The sequence below is a fragment of the Perca flavescens genome, chromosome 17 (assembly GCF_004354835.1).
Source record: "Perca flavescens isolate YP-PL-M2 chromosome 17, PFLA_1.0, whole genome shotgun sequence".
NCBI lineage: Eukaryota > Metazoa > Chordata > Actinopteri > Perciformes > Percidae > Perca > Perca flavescens.
Genome location: NC_041347.1, coordinates 16,309,935 through 16,330,660, shown reverse-complemented (window position 1 = coordinate 16,330,660; position 20,726 = coordinate 16,309,935). Strand labels below are relative to the sequence as shown.

At 39.2% G+C, this 20,726-nt stretch overlaps 1 protein-coding gene across 7 annotated transcripts in view; it reads left to right on the top strand.

Moving 5' to 3' along the window:
- Positions 1 to 20,726, top strand: part of mlip (muscular LMNA-interacting protein) — a 43,397-nt gene that overhangs the window by 11,873 nt on the left and 10,798 nt on the right. For all 7 annotated transcript variants that reach the window (XR_003694721.1, XM_028603353.1, XM_028603354.1 and 4 more), the window contains exons 2-4: positions 12,283 to 12,405; positions 18,241 to 18,378; positions 18,809 to 20,392. Coding sequence is in view for 6 of the 7 variants with exons in the window: in XM_028603353.1 (XP_028459154.1) it covers positions 12,283 to 12,405; positions 18,241 to 18,378; positions 18,809 to 20,392 (1,845 nt within the window). In the remaining variant the exon portion in view is untranslated. The remainder of the gene's footprint in view (positions 1 to 12,282; positions 12,406 to 18,240; positions 18,379 to 18,808; positions 20,393 to 20,726) is intronic.

The following is a 20,726-nucleotide window of genomic DNA, read 5'->3' as shown; positions in this document are numbered from 1 at the left end:
CCTGTTGATCTGTGTGTGTCATATCACCAACCCATGATAGCTAGAATTCACCCTGCTACTCCAGATCTACCTACTGTATGGCTGACTACAGACTACAACCATCTGCTCCAGATCTACCTACTGTACGGCTGACTACAGACTACAACCATCTGCTCCAGATCTACCTACTGTATGGCTGATTACAGACTACAACCATCTGCTCCAGATCTACCTACTGTACGGCTGACTACAGACTACAACCATCTGCTCCAGATCTACCTACTGTATGGCTGACTACAGACTACAACCATCTGCTCCAGATCTACCTACTGTACGGCTGACTACAGACTACAACCATCTGCTCCAGATCTACCTACTGTATGGCTGACTACAGACTACAACCATCTGGTCCAGATCTACCTACTGTATGGCTGACTACAGACTACAACCATCTGCTCCAGATCTACCTACTGTATGGCTGACTACAGACTACAACCATCTGCAAGTTTTGTTTGTAGTGAACATCATTAAACAGCTGCAATAAAAGTCTCTTGGGTTCATATGGGACTCGGTTGTTCTCCATACTGCATCATACATTATATTATTTTTTTGTTTTGTTATATTAGTACAGACAACAGTATCATTACGTAATCACAGTATATATTATTCTGGTGTAAACTGTTGACTTGACTCCATGCTATTGACTATACGTCACTTTAGCTTGCCACTACCTCATAACTTTACCTTAATTGCTCTTAGCTTTCTTTAACATCATTACTATCTTACCTTACCTTCTCTGATTTGGTTTTGTGGACATTAGTAATTTTCTCTCCCAGGCCTGGTTGTGCACCCTGTGAATTTAAGCAAGAAACAGTGTGTGTAACATGATTTTACTATTATATTATATTTTTTTTACAATTACATTATTATCAGACTTTCCAACCTTCTTGGTTTGTGCCACTGCTGCCTGTCCTCTGCACACAGGTGACTAATGTACTGACTCGAACAACACTGGTCCATGCACATAGTGCAGCTGTGATGCAGCTCAACAGGGGTACTTCAGTCACACCTGGAAGAAGAGAAACAAACAAACAAAATACTTGTTCTTTTCTGCTCATTTTGCTTTGTATTAATTAAAAAAATAACATTTAAGTTGCAAATAAAGCATATAATTTCTAGATCTGTTTTATTAGTGGTGAAATTGTACTTAACAGACTGGGTCCGTGTAATTTTTCATTCGATTTTCATTTCATAAACAGGTATCAAAAAACAAAACAAATTGTTATTTGATTTTCGTTTTAAAATACAAAATTTGAAATTGAAATACAAGGCGTTTTTTCCTTTTCATGGTCAAAAGGGGATGGGAGAAATTTAAAATATGCTGTGATTTTCATTTTCTATTTCATAACAAAAAAAAACACTCAAAAATAGAAACGAAATAAGGCTTGGTTTTTTTCATATTCAGAGACCGGATGTTGTCATTTCCAAGGCAACAGCGCCAGCGTAGCCTACCAGTGTTTGGAAACCTGTACTCTTGATAATGCTTGGATGGAATTTTATTTCATAAAATCTCTCTGTCTCTACCCGCCGCAGACAACTTCGCCCCAAGAGAGTCGAACCAGCTGAGGAAACAGAATTTCAGTTCACGGATGTAACGTTACCAATCCCAGCAAACTTTCTGTTGCTACCGTAAGCTTGCTGATCTGGCAGAGAGTCACCGGCGGTTCGGGATCAGATCATGGGGCTCAGACCTCCGGTGCTGGGTCTATTCTAATATTAGCTGCTGCTGCAGCTAGCTAGCAGCTAGCCACCAGCCCTGTGCCCTCGGTCCCCGCGGTTCGCTCCCCAGTGCTGACTGACTCTGGTCCGTCTGCAGAGCTGGCGTTACCCGCTCTAGCGGACCTGGGAATCTGCCGCGCTCGTGATTTATTCATATTTTATTTTCTTTGCAGATAGTGATATGCTATGATGCACTGATGTCAGACAGGCTTGCTGCTGCTTTTAGTCTGAGTCTGTGAGATAACCAAACTTCCTTTGAATATAACGTGCATATAAATAGACGTAATAAATCAAAGTCCCCGGAAATAAATATAAGTATATATATTATATATATTAGGGCTGTCAAAATTAACGCGTTAATTTTTGCGTTAATTTTTTAATATTTAACTCGTTAAAAAAAATTTACAAAATTAACGCAGCTGTGTTTGTTTACTTCATGTGGTGGCTGAGAAACGTAATACGCCTCCATAACAGCAGGCGGCGCTACTCTGTATTGTTGCCCAAGTAATGAAAACCGGCAGCTGATTTGACGAACGCGTCACATGGGTTTGTTTTCTCCGGAAATCCAAAGCCAGACTGTCATGGTGGCCGTTCAGAATACAATCTCATATTGTACTAAAATAGTTCACTGAAACATGTTTCTGAAAACATTTTAAGCGAGAAATAGGCCGTGCAGTTGCTGAATCTGTCTTCATTTCAGCTCAACAAAGGTCATTTTAGAAGATTTTCGTCAGATTTTGAGAGACTCTAGTCACCTCATCCTGCTCGCCATTTCCGGGTGAGTCCCAACTGCCCTGCCGGCGACTGAACATAGGCTCGTTGGAGATGAACTGCGCCTCGCCTGTAAAGTAGACGAGAGCAGGCGACAGCAGCCGGGGACGGTGACAAAAATCTGCTCTCAAGTCAGACAGTTTCTAAGCAGGACTAAGCCAAATTGTTGCTGCTGTTGTTCTGAAAGATATTAAACATTCTGAACTTAGCAGAACCTTTCCTTGTTTGTTTTTTTCTTCATATTTGCAAAGTTAAGTGATTTAGCATTTAAATATCCATTATTATAAGCTTCAGTCTCAATTTAAAAAAAACGATTAATCGCGATTAATTACAGCAAATTGTGCAATTAATTAGTTAATTTTTTTTAATCGATTGACAGCCCTAATATATATACATATGTATTTAGGCTATTGAACTATAATGACTAATGCCTATATATGTATTGCCTCATTTATGTATTTCATGTTCTATTTCATAGCCATATTTGTTATGTGAAGGCTACAGTTTCCCTCAACTGCAGCCGGGACATTCTAACGCTTAACGTGAAAAAGCTTAACGTGGTTTAATGTACCTAAACAATGATCAATCAGATATCAGTCAGTTATCAGTCCCATAACGTCAATAATAATTTGACTTTGGGTTAGATTTTTTGACAGTTTTCAGTGGTTATGAGGAGCAATATGAGAGAGAAATTTGGTAATCATTGATCACTGACATTTTCTACAATAAGGAAAATCTATTTGTTTATGAACATCAAGCTAGGCTATATGCTAGCGCCATATGCTAGATAGCTAGCTAGCTGCTTAAGTTATGTTATTACTCACCCTCGTAGTTGTGGACATAAATTCATATGTCCCTCTTCAAAGCTTTCTCCTGTTTCCTGATGGGTGCAGGTGAAAGTGTGTCGACCATTCTGTGCACATTGTTGACATATACTTATAATAAAGCTATAAACGGCGCTGGGATATATAAACTTGGTTACAGAACAGCCGCCCTCAATAGACGTTCTAAAGTAAAACAAACGCACCCTCAACGGGGCAGGGATCATTTCATTGGTCAACACTACAGCTGGCATTCTATTGGTTGTTGACTTTTGGCAGGGTTATAACACAAAAAAATCCAAGCGCGCAGGAGAAATCCGAGAGCAGAAACTTTGCAAGCGAGCAGAATCAGCCTGAGTGCGAGGAGAAGGTTCAAAGCTGAGAGCAGGAAATCTGTCCAAATAACAACATATCTGAGTCCAAGCAGAAAGTTTGAGCACAAGCAGAGCAAATCCAAGCACGAGCAGTGAATATTTGAGTGTGAGAGCAAGGTTTTGAGTGCGAGCAGTGACTATTTGGGTGTGAGAGCAAGAAATCTGGACGTAATATCAGTGAGAAATGCTCTCAAATTGAAATAATACGCTCTTGACTAATGAGAGTAATATAACTCCATAGTTGTAGCTTCATATTTAGCATACAGATCTGAGAGTGGTACTGATCTTCTCATCTTACTCCCTGAAAGAAATAAGCCAAAATATTGAGAGATTCATAAGAAGGAAATACTTTGTTGAATTTGCACCAGTTTTCGAGTGATCCCAATACTAACTACAGTGAGAGCTCTGCCGGCATGTGATGTAGATGAAAGGAGCTTTATGTTTTTAACACATCTTTCTGGTGCAGCAACTCCTGACTGATGACAAGCTTTTAGCACCCTGGATGTCATTTTTATCACATGATTACTAAAAGATGCCATTATCCAAGATTAGTTTAATTGCCAAACGGATACGTGGTGTCCTCTGTAAAAATGAAAAGGGGCTAAAACCACGTTGGTGTTGATTATTAAACAACCCCAGAGAGAAGCAGTTCCATACTTTGAAACCTCTTCACAGTCCACAGAGATGACCTGTTAAATCTGGCTCCCAGCTTTTCCTGAAACTGCGTAGTTTAGTGGGTGTACACGGCAGCATTCACATAAGTGATAATGGGTCCATTTTCAGCACCCAGGCTAAAATGCATAAAGAGGTGGATCTGTGAATTGTAATGGTAAAAGCTTTGCCATCAAAGATAAGTAACATCTCTGCGCCTATAATCTTGAAGGAATTAGAGTTGTAAAAATGTAAATTCAATCAGAACATCCATATGTTTCCAGACTTTGCTAAGCTTACATTACATAAATTGCAAGAAAATTGAATCTGTGGAGACGACTGTTGAGCCATTCTATTTGTTGTATATAAATGTGAGCAATGGAAAACATTTCCTATTTATTCTCACTGCAGCAATCAAAGCACATACTCGTCAAAAGTAGGCTACTTCCGCTTTTCTTTATTAACTGATCACGATTCTTCTCTCCACCGTGTTGACAACTGCAACATTCAAACTGGAGGGTAAGGGCACTGAAAGTTCCTTAACTAATCAGTGGAGCTATTGTAGCACATACTTGAGATCCTGTCTAAAAATAAATCACACAGCCTCCGCTGGTTGATGTAGACACATCCATCCATCCATCCATCTTCGTCCGCTTATCCGGTGTCGGGTCGCGGGGGGAGCAGCTCCAGCAGGGGACCCCAAACTTCCCTTTCCCAAGCAACATTAACCAGAGATATAATCCCTCGACCTAGTCATGGGTCTTCCCCGAGGCCTCCTCCCAGCTGGACGTGCCTGGAGGCGCCCAGGGGGCATCCTTACCAGATGCCCGAACCACCTCAACTGGCTCCTTGCGACGCGAAGGAGCAGCGGCTCTACTCCGAGCACAAGTGTGAGAGCAAGAAATCTGAACGTAATATCAGGGAGAAATGCTCTCAAATTGAAATAATGCGCTCTTGACTAATGACAGTAATATAACTCCATATACAACCAGCAGGCGATTAGCTTAGCATATAGAAATAGAAATTGCATTTCCTGCAGAAAATGCGTGGGAATGCTGAATCAACACAGTCTCACTCCCTACTCGTCAAATGTATGACGCATGGTCAAGGACCCTGGCGTCAAGTTTCAACGAAATAGGGGTACCCTTGACGTTATTTTTCGACGAGGGGGGTCCGTCAGATAGACATTCATGTTATTCCCTCACCGTCGGATATCGACGAAAGAAAAAAAAAACGCCCCCGCCCCTTAACTTTCGAAATCTGTGACAGTTATTGGTATTTTTAGCCCAATAACCGCTGTTTTAATCAACATTATTCACGAGATAGTATCATGGTTTATATGTATTTCTTTTTATGTTATTATTTCGGTATATTTCGGCCAGGGAAGCTGGATTGTTTTTTTTGTTGATTTATATTTTTAAACTATAATGCTACATCTATCAACATTTATTTAGATGTTATCATGGTATTCATTTCTTTACTTTAATAATATTATTTCGGTCTTATTACCGGTGAAATATTACAGTATATGCTGTAATACAGAACATTACGATATGATCCGAGCAGGAAGCATTCAAAGCCGATAGGCCTATCCCCCAATGCAATGCGGCCATTCATTTCAAAGAATCGGGCAGCGATCAGCTGGTCTTTAACGCCAGGATCGCTTCAATATACATATATACAGTCAGTGATTGTGTCACCAGCAACAACACGTTGCTCAGTTTTATTCCAGTAAGTTATGAACCATAATAACGTTTAAACGAATCCGCGAAAAACTCCGGAAGTGACGTAGTACGTCCCGCTCGGCGGATACGAAGATAAAAATATATAGGCCTAACATTCGTAATATTAATGTTTTTTTCTAATGTTGTATTTGAGGAGTTAAACAATAAAGATTGTTATAATATTAAAATACAGTTTCAGTGTATTTGTCTACGTTTAAACGAATCCGCGGAAGTGACGTGGAAATTCCACATCTCGTCTGTGAAAGAATGTTTCAAGTTGTACGTGAGAATTTACACAATAAAATACTAATAATGAAAAAATTGTGTTTTATATTTAGCACTTTTATTTGCCTTATATATACTATATAAAAAACCTACAGTTGAGTGTTTAGAAATACAGCCTAATGGCTTGTTTGACTAATTTGCATTTGTTTTGAATTGTACTGTTGTGAAAAACAATATACAAAGAGAAGCATTTTTTATTTTATTTTCCATACATAGTTATTTAAAAACGCAATTTTCTAATTTTGCAGTTGATGAATATTAATAGCAAAGACTAAAGGGGAAAAACATAAGTATATTTATGTGTGGGACTTAGTTTGATTTAAAATCACACTGCATTATTAGTTGTTTTAAATAAATTACTTTTTTTTTGAAATATCAATTTATGGTAGGCCTAACATATTCATTATTATATTCAGAACATGATCCTCATATCAATCACCGTGGTTACAGCTTGTAGCCATCCTAACCTTTGTAGCCTTTACTGAGACTACCTTTTCAAAATTAAGAAGGGACTAGTTTTAAGAAGCATTTTCAGGAAATTAAAAGGATAAGCAGATTGTTACCGAGGTTTTTGTTCACTGAGTAAGATGTATATAGCTTTGTTTGGGTATGTATACATATACAACATTTGTATGGCATTTTTGGCACACTTCTACCTCAGCCCTACTGCACAAAGACAAAACTCACACATCTCATTCAACCATTTCACAAGCTGAGAAAAGGGTCATGACATGGGTCAGAGCAGTGGTTCCTTTTTTCCTTGGTGCCCCCCCCTACTCATGTCTAAGAAAAGCTGCCCCCCCCTTTGAAACTGAAGATGAGGTAACTCTCGAGATAGAGCTGGGTCAGAGGATATCAGAGGTCATATATGATGAACCAATCCATCGGCTCTGCTCCTATAGGCCCAATGGTGTTCATATGGACAACATGCACCTTTGGCTGGAAGGCCCGTGTTGAAAGTGTGTGTTATCATTTAGAGCAGACACCCACGGTGAATCAGATGGTTTATGTTATACAAGGCTGCATTACAGAGAATTGTATTATGAGTCTCATGAAGGTTGTGTAGAGGAATAGAAACCAGTCTCTCCAGGCAAGCACACAGAATATGGTCTGCTCTATCTTTATTCTCCATGCCAAGTATGAGCTCTTATCCTCTGGCAGAAGATATGGGTAAACTTAACATTTCTAAACTATAAAAACGTTGATGATGATATAGGCCTAATTTGGACCTACCTCAATTAAAACTTAAAATAATGTTGCTTGAGATTGAGGGTGTGCAATAGCTTCATGATATGAAGCATGGTTGTGTTGCTCTTGTCACTGTTTGTGAAAGATGAGCAATAGATTGTTGCTGTGTGATGTGCTTCAGTCTAGCCTATATCACTTTGTTCATGTTGTTTTTATTTTAAGTATGTCAGCTGTATGATAAAACAATATGTCAAGTGTTATTTGTGAAGCATTTGAACTCAAGGCAAATATACCTCTGGGGACAATAAAGTAGGCTATCTCCTGCTAAGTGGTCTCCATGATGTGTAAAAATTAAAACGTTGTCGTAGGACTATAGCAAACACATCGTTGGAAAGGAGAGGAACATATGTCAGTCTGAAGAGGATACATTACTCCTGCTTTGAAATATTGACCTCTGAACCTTGAACCCAGTACATGTATGAAGGCCTGTCATTTAGCAACAGAAGGTTCTACACACATAAAACCAGCTGTTATAGAAAGCTCTGGACCTCAGCTGTCATGTAGATATGGTCACCAAAGTTTATCCACTGTAAGCACTGTCAAATATGGTAATAAGCTATATTCACCTATTTAACGATTCGATTTTTAAAATCTGATGACACCAGTGTGTTCTCCATCCCAAAAAACCCCAGGGCGTATCCAAAATTATACACTGCCAACTTCTACTTATGAGAAATATACCAATATACTTTAAAACTACAACTCCCATAAGAAACGCCACAGAAGCTGTTACAAAGCTTGAGCACTTGTAGTTTTTCCGGGTGGGTGGGGGGACTCTCGTTCCTCCTCTTTCTGCTGTCTGCCGTGAAATGGCTTGATTCCACTTCAGATTGAGGCCGCCCGCCGGCCGGCCGAGCACACAATATAAGAGACAAATACATGAAACTGTATTTTATTATTATAACTATCTTTATTGTTTAACTCCTCACATACAACGTTAGAAAAAAACATCAATATTACGAATATTATATATTTTTATCTTCGTATCCGCTGAGCGGGACGTACTACGTCACTTCCGGAGTTTTCCGCGGATTCGTTTAAACGTTATTATGGTTCATAACTTACTGGAACAAAACTGAGCAACGTGTTGTTGCTGGTGACACAATCACTGACTGTATATATGTATATTGAAGCGATCCTGGCGTTAAAGACCAGCTGATCGCTGCCCAATTCTTTGAAATGAATGGCCGCATTGCATTGGGGGATAGGCCTATCGGCTTTGAATGCTTCCTGCTCGGATCATATCGTAATGTTCTATATTACAGCATATACTGTAATATTTCACCGGTAATAAGACCGAAATAATATTATTAAAGTAAAGAAATGAATACAATGATAACATCTAAATAAATGTTGATAGATGTAGCATTATAGTTTAAAAAATATAAATCAACAAAAAAGCAATCCAGCTTCCCTGGCCGAAATATGCCGAAATAATAACATAAAAAGAAATACATATAAACCATGATACTATCTCGTGAATATTGTTGATTAAAACAGCGGTAAAAATACCAATAACTGTCACAGATTTCGAGTTAAGGGGCGGGGGCGTGTTTTTTTCTTTCGTCGATATCCGACGGTGAGGGAATAACATGAATGTCTATCTGACGGACCCCCCTCGTCGAAAAATAACGTCAAGGGTACCCCTATTTCGTTGAAACTTGACGCCAGGGTCCTTGACCATGCGTCATACATTTGACGAGTAGGGAGTGAAACTGTGTTGGCTGAATAGCTGAATTGCTAAAGCTAAACTGGTTGAATAGCTCAAATCCGTAAGAAGAAGTTGAAGTAGTGAGAATAGTTGAAAAAGTGGAAATTGTTTTAATAAGTATGAATTTCATTAAAAAGTTAAAAGCTTATGCTAAACTGAACTGTTGGCTTTAAAGGTTGCATAAGACAAAATATGTAGAACATATGAGTATATTTTCTAACTGATAATGACTCACATATGCAGAAATATGAAACAAATTGTATGAAAAATCTTAAAGCTCAAATGCATTGCACTGAACTGCTGAAACATCTGGAGAGCAGAGAAAGAGAATAAAGAGAGAAGGAGAGAGAGAGTAAAGAGAGGAGGGGAAAAGGAGAGGAAAGATAGACTTTGACTAAAATTGACTAAAAAGGCTGAAAGTTTGAATACTTTGTATTATTATCAGCCATATCCATTCCATAGAACAAACAAACATGACCCTAAAGAGCTGAGAGGTGGATATATTGTCTGAAAAGAAACGGGCTATATACATGGATGAAATCACATATCACAAATGACCCTGGAGGGAGAGACAGAAGGAGGAAGGGAGAGAGGGAGTGAGAGAGCGGAAGGGAAAGAGAGAGAGAAAAAGAGAGAGGGGAGATGAGAGAGAAAGGGAGAGACAACGAGAGAGGGAGAAGGAGAGCGAAAGAGGGAAAGAGAGAGAGGGATAGAGAGAGAAGGGGGATAGAGAAGGAGAGACAGGCAGAGGGAAAGAAAGAGAGATAGAGAGGGGGAGGGAGAGGGGGAGGTAGGGAGGATGGAGAGAGAAGGAGAGAGGGACAGGGAGAGAGGGAAAGAGAAAGTGGGAGAGAGGGAAAGAGAGAGAGGGGGGAGAGAGGGGGATGAGAGAGAGAGGGAGAGACAAAGAGAGAGAGAAAGATAAGGAAAGAGAGAGAGGAATAGAGAGAGAGAGGGGGCGAGTGACAGAGAGAGGGAAAGAGAGAGAGGGATAGAGAGAGAAAGAGAGAGAGAGGGGGAGGGAGAGACAGGGCGAGAGAAGGAGGGATGGAGAGAGAAGGAGAGAGAGAGAGAAAAAGAGAGAGAGAGAGACCGGGAGGGAGAGAGAAGGAGAGAGAGAGAGAGAGAAAAGAGACAGGGAGAGAGAGAGAGACAGACTGAGAGACTGACAGACAATATATTGTAAATCGAACCAATTGTAACATGTTGTTGTTGTTCTATTCCTATCTGTGATTGTAATGAAAAATTGCTGTGTCATGCTAGAAGGAGGAGCAGCAGGTGTTCCTCCAGCTGTAATCAAGCCTTGGCCTTCCTTTGATCTATAATTAGCACACCTGGTAAAGGAGAAACATTGGTATACAGTGAGATCCAGTCTGAGAAAGCTGATAAAGATCTCTTCAAACAAGCCTTAATAACTCCAAAACAGTACACGCTATCCATACAGTGACTTCACCGTGGGAAACAGGAAGCCTTTGTGAACGTATCGGTATAAAATTTATATGGTTAAATGTAAAAATGTGGGCATATCAGCGATTTAAAAAAGTGGTTCTTTCTGCTCTTCGCTGGAAAATATGCAGGACTTTTATCATTGTTGCGGATGGATAAAAATGTGTTACTCTCAGATTGTCTGAAACTAGACAAAAATGCCTACGTTTTGATGTATAAATTGTGTATAACAAGTAGATATTGTGGGCGTGAGAGCAATTTCAGGAGAAGGGACAAAGATAATTTTTTTGAAGCTTCACACTCTGAATAATGACATCATCACTCTAAGAAACCACATACTCTGTTTAATTGATACAAAATCCTGAAAAGATCACTAAACTTAAACAGCTTTTTCACAAAAACTGTAAAAGATATCAAACTGAAAAGATACGTTTGGATAGCTGAATATTTTGTGAACATTTTAAAGTTTGTTTGGCGTCTGTAGGTGAAAGTATGAAGGAGTTGAAACTTTTGGGAGCGGAAGATTTTAAGGAGTTGAAGCATGCTCTCATTGACTTCAAAAAGTGTTAAAAAGCTGAATATTTTTAAAAGTATAAATAGTAGAAAAAAAGTTGAAGAAGTCCCATCATTAGCTGAAAGAGCTGAACATTTTAAAAGTTGAATGGTTTAAATAGCTGATAGTATGCAGAAGTTACGGAGAGCCAAAAAACATACGGAATAAGAAAAATAAAGAACCGAATAACAATAGTTGGAATGCTGTAGAACAGGTTAATAAATCCTAGAAACAGCCTGGCTTATGTTTTATGTACAGCAACAAAACATTTTTTTTTTAATGATGTGACGACACAAGTGCTTGACCAATCATTATCGACAGCATTGCCAGCAAAGATGCCAGAGTACCTGGAACTTTTATATAATCTCCTAAACAGCGTTGAAATTGAGAACAGTGGAAACCACCCCTGACAATAGCTATACATTGAGTTGTTTAGTTCCTGCAGTGGAAAAGGCCCATAGATTACAAAGCTGCTCATGTTATTTAACATAGAGAAGCATATTTGGCTTCTTATTACAGAGTTTCTGCATAATATTCAACAAGTTTTACCCAAACTAACAGCACAGCACAAGAAAAATATGTGTGTGGTAAGGTGCCTTGAGCAGACGAGAACATGAGCTGATATAATTGCAACTCATCACTCCTCATTAAGTCTGGGTGTTGCGAAGTTTTGAGCTGCAGGGTGCCTGATCTTTGGTGGCAGTGTGATGATGGTTCATTAGTGGCGGGCTATAGAAAGAAGCTGAAATGCAGTGGTATTCAACTGTGAGTGACTGAAACATGGATTTTATGGAGAGCTCGACATGACCCCTTAAACTTTAACAGATAAGAAGTCCCATTGTGCATGACTCATCATTTACTGTAAGTAAAGAATATTAGAAATTATAATCAAGAGCTTGTAACATGTGGACAATTTTTTCCTCTCCTCTCTGTTTTACAGGTTTCAAAAGGAGTGTCCTCCCATTTGAGTTTCACATTTTTGCCAGTGGTGCAGAAATTACCAATTAAAAACATTGTTACTGAGGAGGAGAGATCTGGAGCTTTGACAGAAAAAACTAATAAGGTACAGCAGCAGCAGCAACAACACATGCACACACACACACACACACACACACACACACACACACACACACACACACACACACACTGATTTTCTTGATCTGTAACACAATTACTGCTTTGATTGCAAGGTGTTCATCAGAATGAACGTATATATAGTGTGGATTTAGCTAATTGACTTGTCTTTGTAGTGTCACCTGGTGCTTGAAGTGTTGTTTTAAATCCCTATCTGTTTGCAAAGCGAGACTAGCTCCAGGTAGACAAACTTACTCATGTTCTATATTTTGGGGGAAATTCTGCAGCATTGAAAATGAAGCCACTCAGCCTGTCCGATTAAATTGATGTGATCTTATTTTTGAGCCCACAGCCTTGTGCTACTTGCTCAGATCACCAGCTTAAATGCACACAGAATGTGTCTGCATAAAAAATCAATGTGACCACTTTCTTCTTATATTAGATGTGACAGATATGACTTTCTGTTCTACACTCTCCATTTATTCTTTACATGACATTGATTTTTATCAAACGTATGAGCCTTGACTAACAATACTTTATATTGCAAAGTACTTTCACTTTTAATACTATTCATTCAAACACTTTCAACAATAGAGACTAAATCTGAGTGTGCAGTAAACTCTTACAGTTTTTTTCGATTGCTTAACAACAGTGGTCACAACTGAAGCCACGTGGAAAACTCTAACCACTAGTTAGTTATAGTCTGCATTACCAACAGTCACCTGAGCTAATCAGTTCACATCTCCTGCAAAACTCATTCCAAGTAACACAACTCTTCACACACGTCTCAAAACAGGCTCAGTGCAGCCAAACACTTTGAACGATCCTCATCTAGATAACACACACTGTCACTCAGAACACACTGAGTGTAAAAACACCAGTACAGAAATTAAAACACTTTTCATCTTTACAGTATGTATAATTTAAGTGACTTCACACTAATCAATAGTTTCTTTAAAGAAAATAATTTTTATTTTATAACATACCAGTTTTTTTAGGAAACAAAAAGGAATGAAAATCAGCAGTTTGCTTCAATAAGATATATCATTTTATTTTGCCTGTAGTAGTTTATGTAATGACTGGAAAAAAAGTTAAAAACTTACTGTAAGGTACGTCCTGGATGTCCTGGCTTTTCCATTGCTTACACATCCATTACTTTGTGAAAAACAGTATGTGCGCTGTTTAACTATAGTAAAGGAAGTGTATGTAACCTCAGACATCTTACCTGGACATATTGGTATCTTTGCTCTTTTACCTGTTCACTGTTTCTCACAAACGGTACAATGTATTTGGTGTTTCTTTATTTCCAAAAAAGGCTTTATGAGCCTTCCCTATATACTGTATATACAGTATGTGTTCACTAACAAGTCTAAAAAAAGAAACCATTGCAATCAGCAGTGTTTGAAATGCACCAGGCTGAAATCTATACTGTTTTGAATGCATGGTTAACAGTTTAGACAGCAGTGTGTTAGCATTTGGACAAAGTGCTGTAAATCTACAGTGTTGTGCAGGTTGTGGTTAAAGCCATGGGATAGGTGTGTAGAGTTTTGAAAACTGTGTTCAAGCAATGAAAAACGAACTAGAGTTTGGTCCACATGAACTTCTGCTGTGCAGACTGTAGTCAGAGTTTTGCACACGTAGCTCCAGTTGTGCCCACTGTCGTTTAGCAATTGAAAACAACTGTAACAATTTTGGCCAACATAATGAGCCTGAGATTCCTCTGATTTGTAACTTTTAATGATCCAGAAAACTTAATTCTGCACCTTTCCCGCCTTTTTAAACGACCCTAGTTTCTAGTGATCATGTCAGTGTCCCAGTGTCTTAAGGATGAAAGGACACACCATTGCTCTTGGGGAAGACTCAATCTCACTCTCACCTGCGGCGTTTTAGCAGTTACACCATAACTTCCTTCTAATGGATGAACATCATTGATTGATATGATTTAAAATCATCCATATATATATATATATATATATATATATATATCTCAAGCATAACATAATAACCTCAGGAATCAAATCCAATTTCCTAAGATTTACTCTTTTCTTGCACGTGAATTTCAGTCAACGATACACAGTTATTGTGGTGTCAATAAGATTTCTTCGTTCATCATATAAGAGTGCATTATATAGAAGAAGGCCTTTATCTTTTTACAGTACATTGAATAATAATAATAAGAAGAAGAATAATAAAAATATTGCTTGCAAGGCAAATACCAACAGACAACACACAAGGCATTAATATTTCTTTGCCATATGTTTTCTTTTGACAGATCCTTTTTAAGTTCTTCTTTTTCTGATCTTGGGCTTAACTTTTTGTAGGCTACATTAATTGCACCCAAACCAAAAGTTCTTGAAAGCTATCATCCTGGGGCCTGGTGTGAACCCCCAACACCCTGTAGTGTTGATTGCTGAAGGATGTTTATCCAGCATCAACATCATGGCAGCGCCACAGCTCTGGGTGCCTCAGGATAGCCGACTTCTGCTGCTGCCTGGAGTCAGACTTCAAAGATCTTCTCACTGGGGTGGCACCATTAGTCTCTCAACCTCCCACACTGTTATTACCTAAATCCCTTCATGTTATAAACTGACAACAACATAAGATATGCTGAATAACCCTGTGTTCTAGCGTACGTATCTTTTCTTACATGAGCTATATTAGATTGTGTGTCACGCATGGCTTTGTGCTCATTTCTTTCTACCATGTCTTCATTTGAACTCCATTTCCACTTACATTTTTTGTTCTATAACTCTATCTCCATCTTTCTCTCCTGTTGTTGTTATTTTTACCACAGAGCAGTGTTAGAGATTTAAAAAGCCAAGTTTTGGATTTGATGACACACTTTGCTGCTTTATAACCAGCAGTGGGAACTAATATCCTTTACTTAGGCCTTGCAAAAGTAGCAATACCACAATATAAATCTTGCATTCAAAGTTTTAGTTTTCAGATGTTTATATTTCTACATTAGTATATTACAATGTTGTATTATTATTGCACATGTAGTTTAAACTGAAGCAAATTGAATCTACTTTATATAGCAATTGGCAATTTCGTCATGTGTCATATTTATTGTAGTAATATAGTAATGTAGAAAAGTAAAAGTATAAAGTAGCATAAATACTCAAATATTAGTAATTGTACATTAGTTGAATAAATGTTTTTTCCACTGCAGTAGTAGGACTAAATGTCAGCATGTGAGAAAAAAAAGAAAACTTGTACAAATGCACGTTCTTACGTTATATATTTTGTTACTAAGCATGTTAAACTGTATGAATGTAACATAAACGGAAAGGTTTTTTGCCGAGAGTTAGATAAGAAGCTCAATACCACTCTTATGTCTGTAGGTTTAATGGGAAGCTACCTCCAGCAGCCGGCTAGCTTAGCTTAGCATAAAGACTGGAAACAGGGAAAAAGCTAGCCTGGCTCGACCCAACGATAACAAAATCTGAAGACTCATTCGCTAAGATGTTGTATCTTGTTTGTTTAATGCGTACCAAAACTAATGATGATGTTACTCAGAGTCATGTCAGGTGAGAACACCTATAGTCTATTGAGTAGTGACTGATCTTGAGTTGAGGGACAAGATCAGTTTTTTGCTTTCTCACACTTGCTTTTTGTACTGCTGCCCTACATTTAGTCGTTTTAAGGCATTACCAATTAGTGATACTCCCTGCGGAAAGACAGCTTCCATATTTAGATGCCAGCTCATTAATCCACCACTGTGATTCAGAGCAGTCTGCACTTCTAAATATGTCCTATTCAAAAGAAAGGAATTCACATTTGTATTATTCAACCTCAACCTATTTTAACCTCAAGTGGCCATTATCAGTTTGCATTCTGAGTGGCCACCATTGATTTGAAATATGAGGTAGGCTACTAAGGCACAATACTTCAGCTTCCCCGTCTAATTATATTCTTGCTTCAAATAAGTTTACTAATTGTGCATCACAAATCTTCAAACAGACTAAATTAGTTGAAGTGGTAGCAGATATTTCCTTTATGAAATACACGGTACGTTTGTGAGACATTTTGTTTCGTGCCATGACATTTAGTTCAGCTAATGAGAAGCAACCACAATAAATTGAGCAAATCTTAATTACTCAAGATCTTTGCCTAAAGACAGAGCCACGCCAAATAGGATTAAATAGTAAAAAATAGTCAATTCATTCAAAAATAGCTAGAACTCACTGTGCATTTAATCCAAGTTCTTAATATAACTGATTTCAACACTCAATATGTGGTGATGTTATCAACATGAGGTGACATTTATGTTAAATACAGTCCTAAGAATAAGTGTCATTCTGGCAGCCTTTCATTTATTTAAATAACGCTAATCTACAGTTAAGTAACAGAAAAGCACTGAGAATATTTTTCATTTCAAAAACTGAAGGGTGTCATTATCATGTGGTGTCATATATATTTTTAGGATCATAATTAGGCTACTATAAATGTGAGAGTTCATGTCAGGAATGATGCATGTCATAATCACTTACTCTTTATAGCTCCACTTAAATGTTGCATATTTTAATATTATTTTAACTGATATTCATGCACATTCAATAAACCACAACAATTCACACCCGTTTTTATCTGTGGGACATTGATATTAAAGTCTGTTCTCACTGGGGAAATTGTAGCCTAAACAAAGTAGAGTGAATGTAAATTATGTTAAGTTTGCAAAAATCCATGAATTACCATCATACTCTATTGTGTAATTTACATAGGTGGATTTACCTTTACCTTTTAGTTACCTATAGGCAAAGCTAGGCTAGCTGTTTCCCTGTTTCAAGTCTTTATGCTAAGCTAAGCTAAGCTAAGCTAACTGGCTGCTGGCTAGCTTCATATTTAACATATAGAGAGAGTGGTATTGATCTTCTCATCTAACTTTCAGTAAGTATTTACCAAAATGTCAAACTCTTTAGATTTTACATTCATAAAGTTTAACTTGCTTTTGGTAACAAAATATTAGCAAACACAATATTAAGCCTGGTCTGTCCGAGGTTTCTCCCTAAAAGGACGTTTTTCCTCGCCACCTAAATGCTTGCTCTTGGGGGAATTACTGGAATTGTAAATTAGAGTGTGATCTGTAAAGTATCTCGAGATAACTGTTGTTATGATTTGATACTATAAATAAAAATTGAATTGAATTGAATAATACATAGTGAATATAAAGATTTATTTTACCACATGCTGATATAATTTTCTAGGGTCTAGTTATCAGAGGTAAGAAGTAACTAAGTTAAGTACTTATATACAATGGAGGTACCTGTTACCCTGTAATACAGTACTTCTACTCTACAGTACTTCTATGTTTCACAGGCAATGCAACAAATTATCGAGGATGTTCCCTGGTCAGTCAAGGACATCAGCTGTTTACACAACGGTAATGTGCGGTGACTTCACACACATGCGAGACTCTGGACGCTCAGTCATCTTGGTTGTAGTTTAAACACTATTTTAAGCACCTTATCTTGCAGAAGGTTATGCTGAATTTTATTGGTTTTGGGACACAAATGCTTGAATTTTCATATTTGATTGAATTGAATAGATTTGGGACCAGGATGAGCTAGGGTTAAATTAGTGTGTACTGGCTGGCTTCTCCTCAGTTGCTCAGTTCTTCACATGAGAATAGTACAACTTTGACGTCAGCAGGACATTTACATGTACATATGTATTATATGTGTGGGGCTGCCATGTGGTGGGGTGTGGTGAAACCAAGCACACCCCCTGAGCTCAGAGAGGCTCGCTGAAGTTCACCTCGGGTTTTCTCAGGTTTCACTTGCTCAGTTCCTCCTAAACATTTGCCTCATTTTCCTCCTGTCAGAACTTAACAGTGTCCCATGAGAAGACAGCCGGGGAGATCATGTCGGACAGGGAGATTTTCAAAGCAGAGATAGTCTTTATAAAAGACTCTGCGGAGGGTGGAGCAGGAAACACATTCCAACCAGGGACAAAACTTCAAGTAAGTACAACACGTGCACACTTAATGTTATGTGGAAACTATGGCTGAAAGCTTTGTTACTGACATATTCACATACCTGTCCATGTGTGTGTGTGGAATATATCTGTCTATATATTTGCAGGATAAATATATTCTTATCAAGTTGGCATAGATAAAGGGATTGTCAGGGTATACAATAAATGGATGTAACAGTCCAAGGTGGACATTTATTGCCTTTCAAATTTGAGAAGTATAATTAGAATCTAGTCAATATGAAAATAACCCAACAAGTTTCATAGTTTCTACTCTTTGTTGTGTTGGTGTCAGATATAGACTTCATCAAAGTTCTTTCTTTTTCTCTGCACACATTTTGGTCACGCTAGCTTTTTAAGAATTTAAAGTGAGACGCATAAAAAAAAAGCTAATCACACTTTGCTCTTTTGTTTTTCAGCCTTCAACAGATCACGTGAGCCTCTCTCAAACCAAAGCCTTTCCTTCAGTCAGCGTTCAGTCTGAAAATACCCCCAACCATATAGCTGCCGGGACAGCCTCTATGGAAACAGCTGTTGATAAACACAGGGGCATTTCCCAGCGGCAGAGTCACGATACCTCTGGACTTTGTGAGGTTAGCTCGGGTTTCTTTGCAAATATAGCGTCTGTGTCAGAAGACAGAATGAGCCCCACAAACTCTGCAGACTTGTTCCCCACACCGGCTTCATCCAGAGAGTCCATCCTCTCAGAGGACTTGGACAGAGAGAAGAGCTGGTCGGCTGTGCAGCTTTCCTCTCTCACCTCTCCTGTTTCTTTCAGCCGCACTGTTTCTCCCTGCTCATCTGTCCGCTCCGGCATCTTCTCCCCTACTGTCGTCCAGATCAAGAGGCACTTTCTTGCTCCTGGCTCTAGTCTGGTTCACACCCCCTGTTTCTCATCCTGCGAGAGTCTGTCCTCCTCTGTCTGTCCCCAGTCTCCTCCTCCTCCTCCCCGGCACCGGCCTCCTCTCACCCGACTCTCCCTCCTCACTGCCATCCTAAGAAAAGGCCGTCTTCCTGTCCTCTCCCCTGCTCTGCAGAGGCCTTACACCCCCTGCTGGCCTGTTAGCCCCGTGACCCTGTCTTTTTGTAACGCATGCTCAGCAGCCTCCAGTGTGGCCTCCATTCCCCTCGAGTTTTCCTCTCGGTTCTCCTCATCAGCATCTATAGATAGTCAGAGCCACGCTCACAGGGAGCCTATTAGAAGTGTCACAGCTCCTCCACCAAAGTCAAATGAGCTCAGTAGAACATGCCCTCAAACTCGAGCGAAAAGATGCTCAAGCAGTGCGCATAGATGGGAGCATGTTATTTCACCACCACCAGCTGTAAAGAGCACACTCCCGAGAGTGCCACTGCCTCAATTTTGCTCAAACTTCAATTCTGTTTCCCCACTAAAGCATAAAAGAATAGACTGTGCAACTTCCAAAAGGCTGCAACACCCATACATGTCCATTTCCAAGTCCCACGAGCTGAAGCCCATCATCACTGACATTTACCTCAAGGGCCCTGCAGATAACAACCTTAAAAAAGTAATCTCCCCGTCCCCTGAAGATATTAATAAGTTAGAGACCTCTGTGGCCCAGAAATGGAGTCCCCTGCCAAATTCAAGTCTTCACTCGCTTTCTCAAAAACTGAGGTCTCCCTCTGTCTCTCCTCCTCGGCTTCAGCCTTCTCAATCACGCTCACCCGGTGTCACAATGTTCTGTGACACGGCATCACCACCTGTACAAAACACCACAGAAAGGTGTGAGTCAGAGAGGAGCTGCCCTGATTCCAAAACATCACCTGGTTTTCACAGAACTCACTGTCTGTCTCCTTCCCGCTACACACCCATGGCTTTTCCCAGATGGCCCTCACCCACTAACTCCCCCACGCCTACGCCCTCTCCTGCTCCACCAATCAGAGACTTCAGCCCGTCCCCTTCTCTCTCCATGCGCTCCACGCCCTCCCCAAGGCCTGGGAGTGGAATATCAGACTGCAGTGACAGGGAGGGTAAAAAAAGAAAGGTAGCCACTCTGCTTGCCATATGCATGCTTTAACTGAGAATATTATTTATTATGCTCCTTGTGACATGCTGTTCTCCCTCGCTATGTAGTTAAAAACAGATTTCTCTCACTTGATAGCTGGATATCAAGTGCTGTTCTCTGCTTTTAGATTTCTGTTTATGTTTGCCATAGCATTTTTTTATTGATGTTGTTATAGATCTTTGCTTCGCAGAGATTTCAAACAGTTTGTTACTGTTTGCTGGATTGTAATGATTGACATATCTGAAATGCCATATGTTAAAGCAAGAGGGAACCATCATCATACATTGATATAGCAGATTTAAAACTCTGGTTT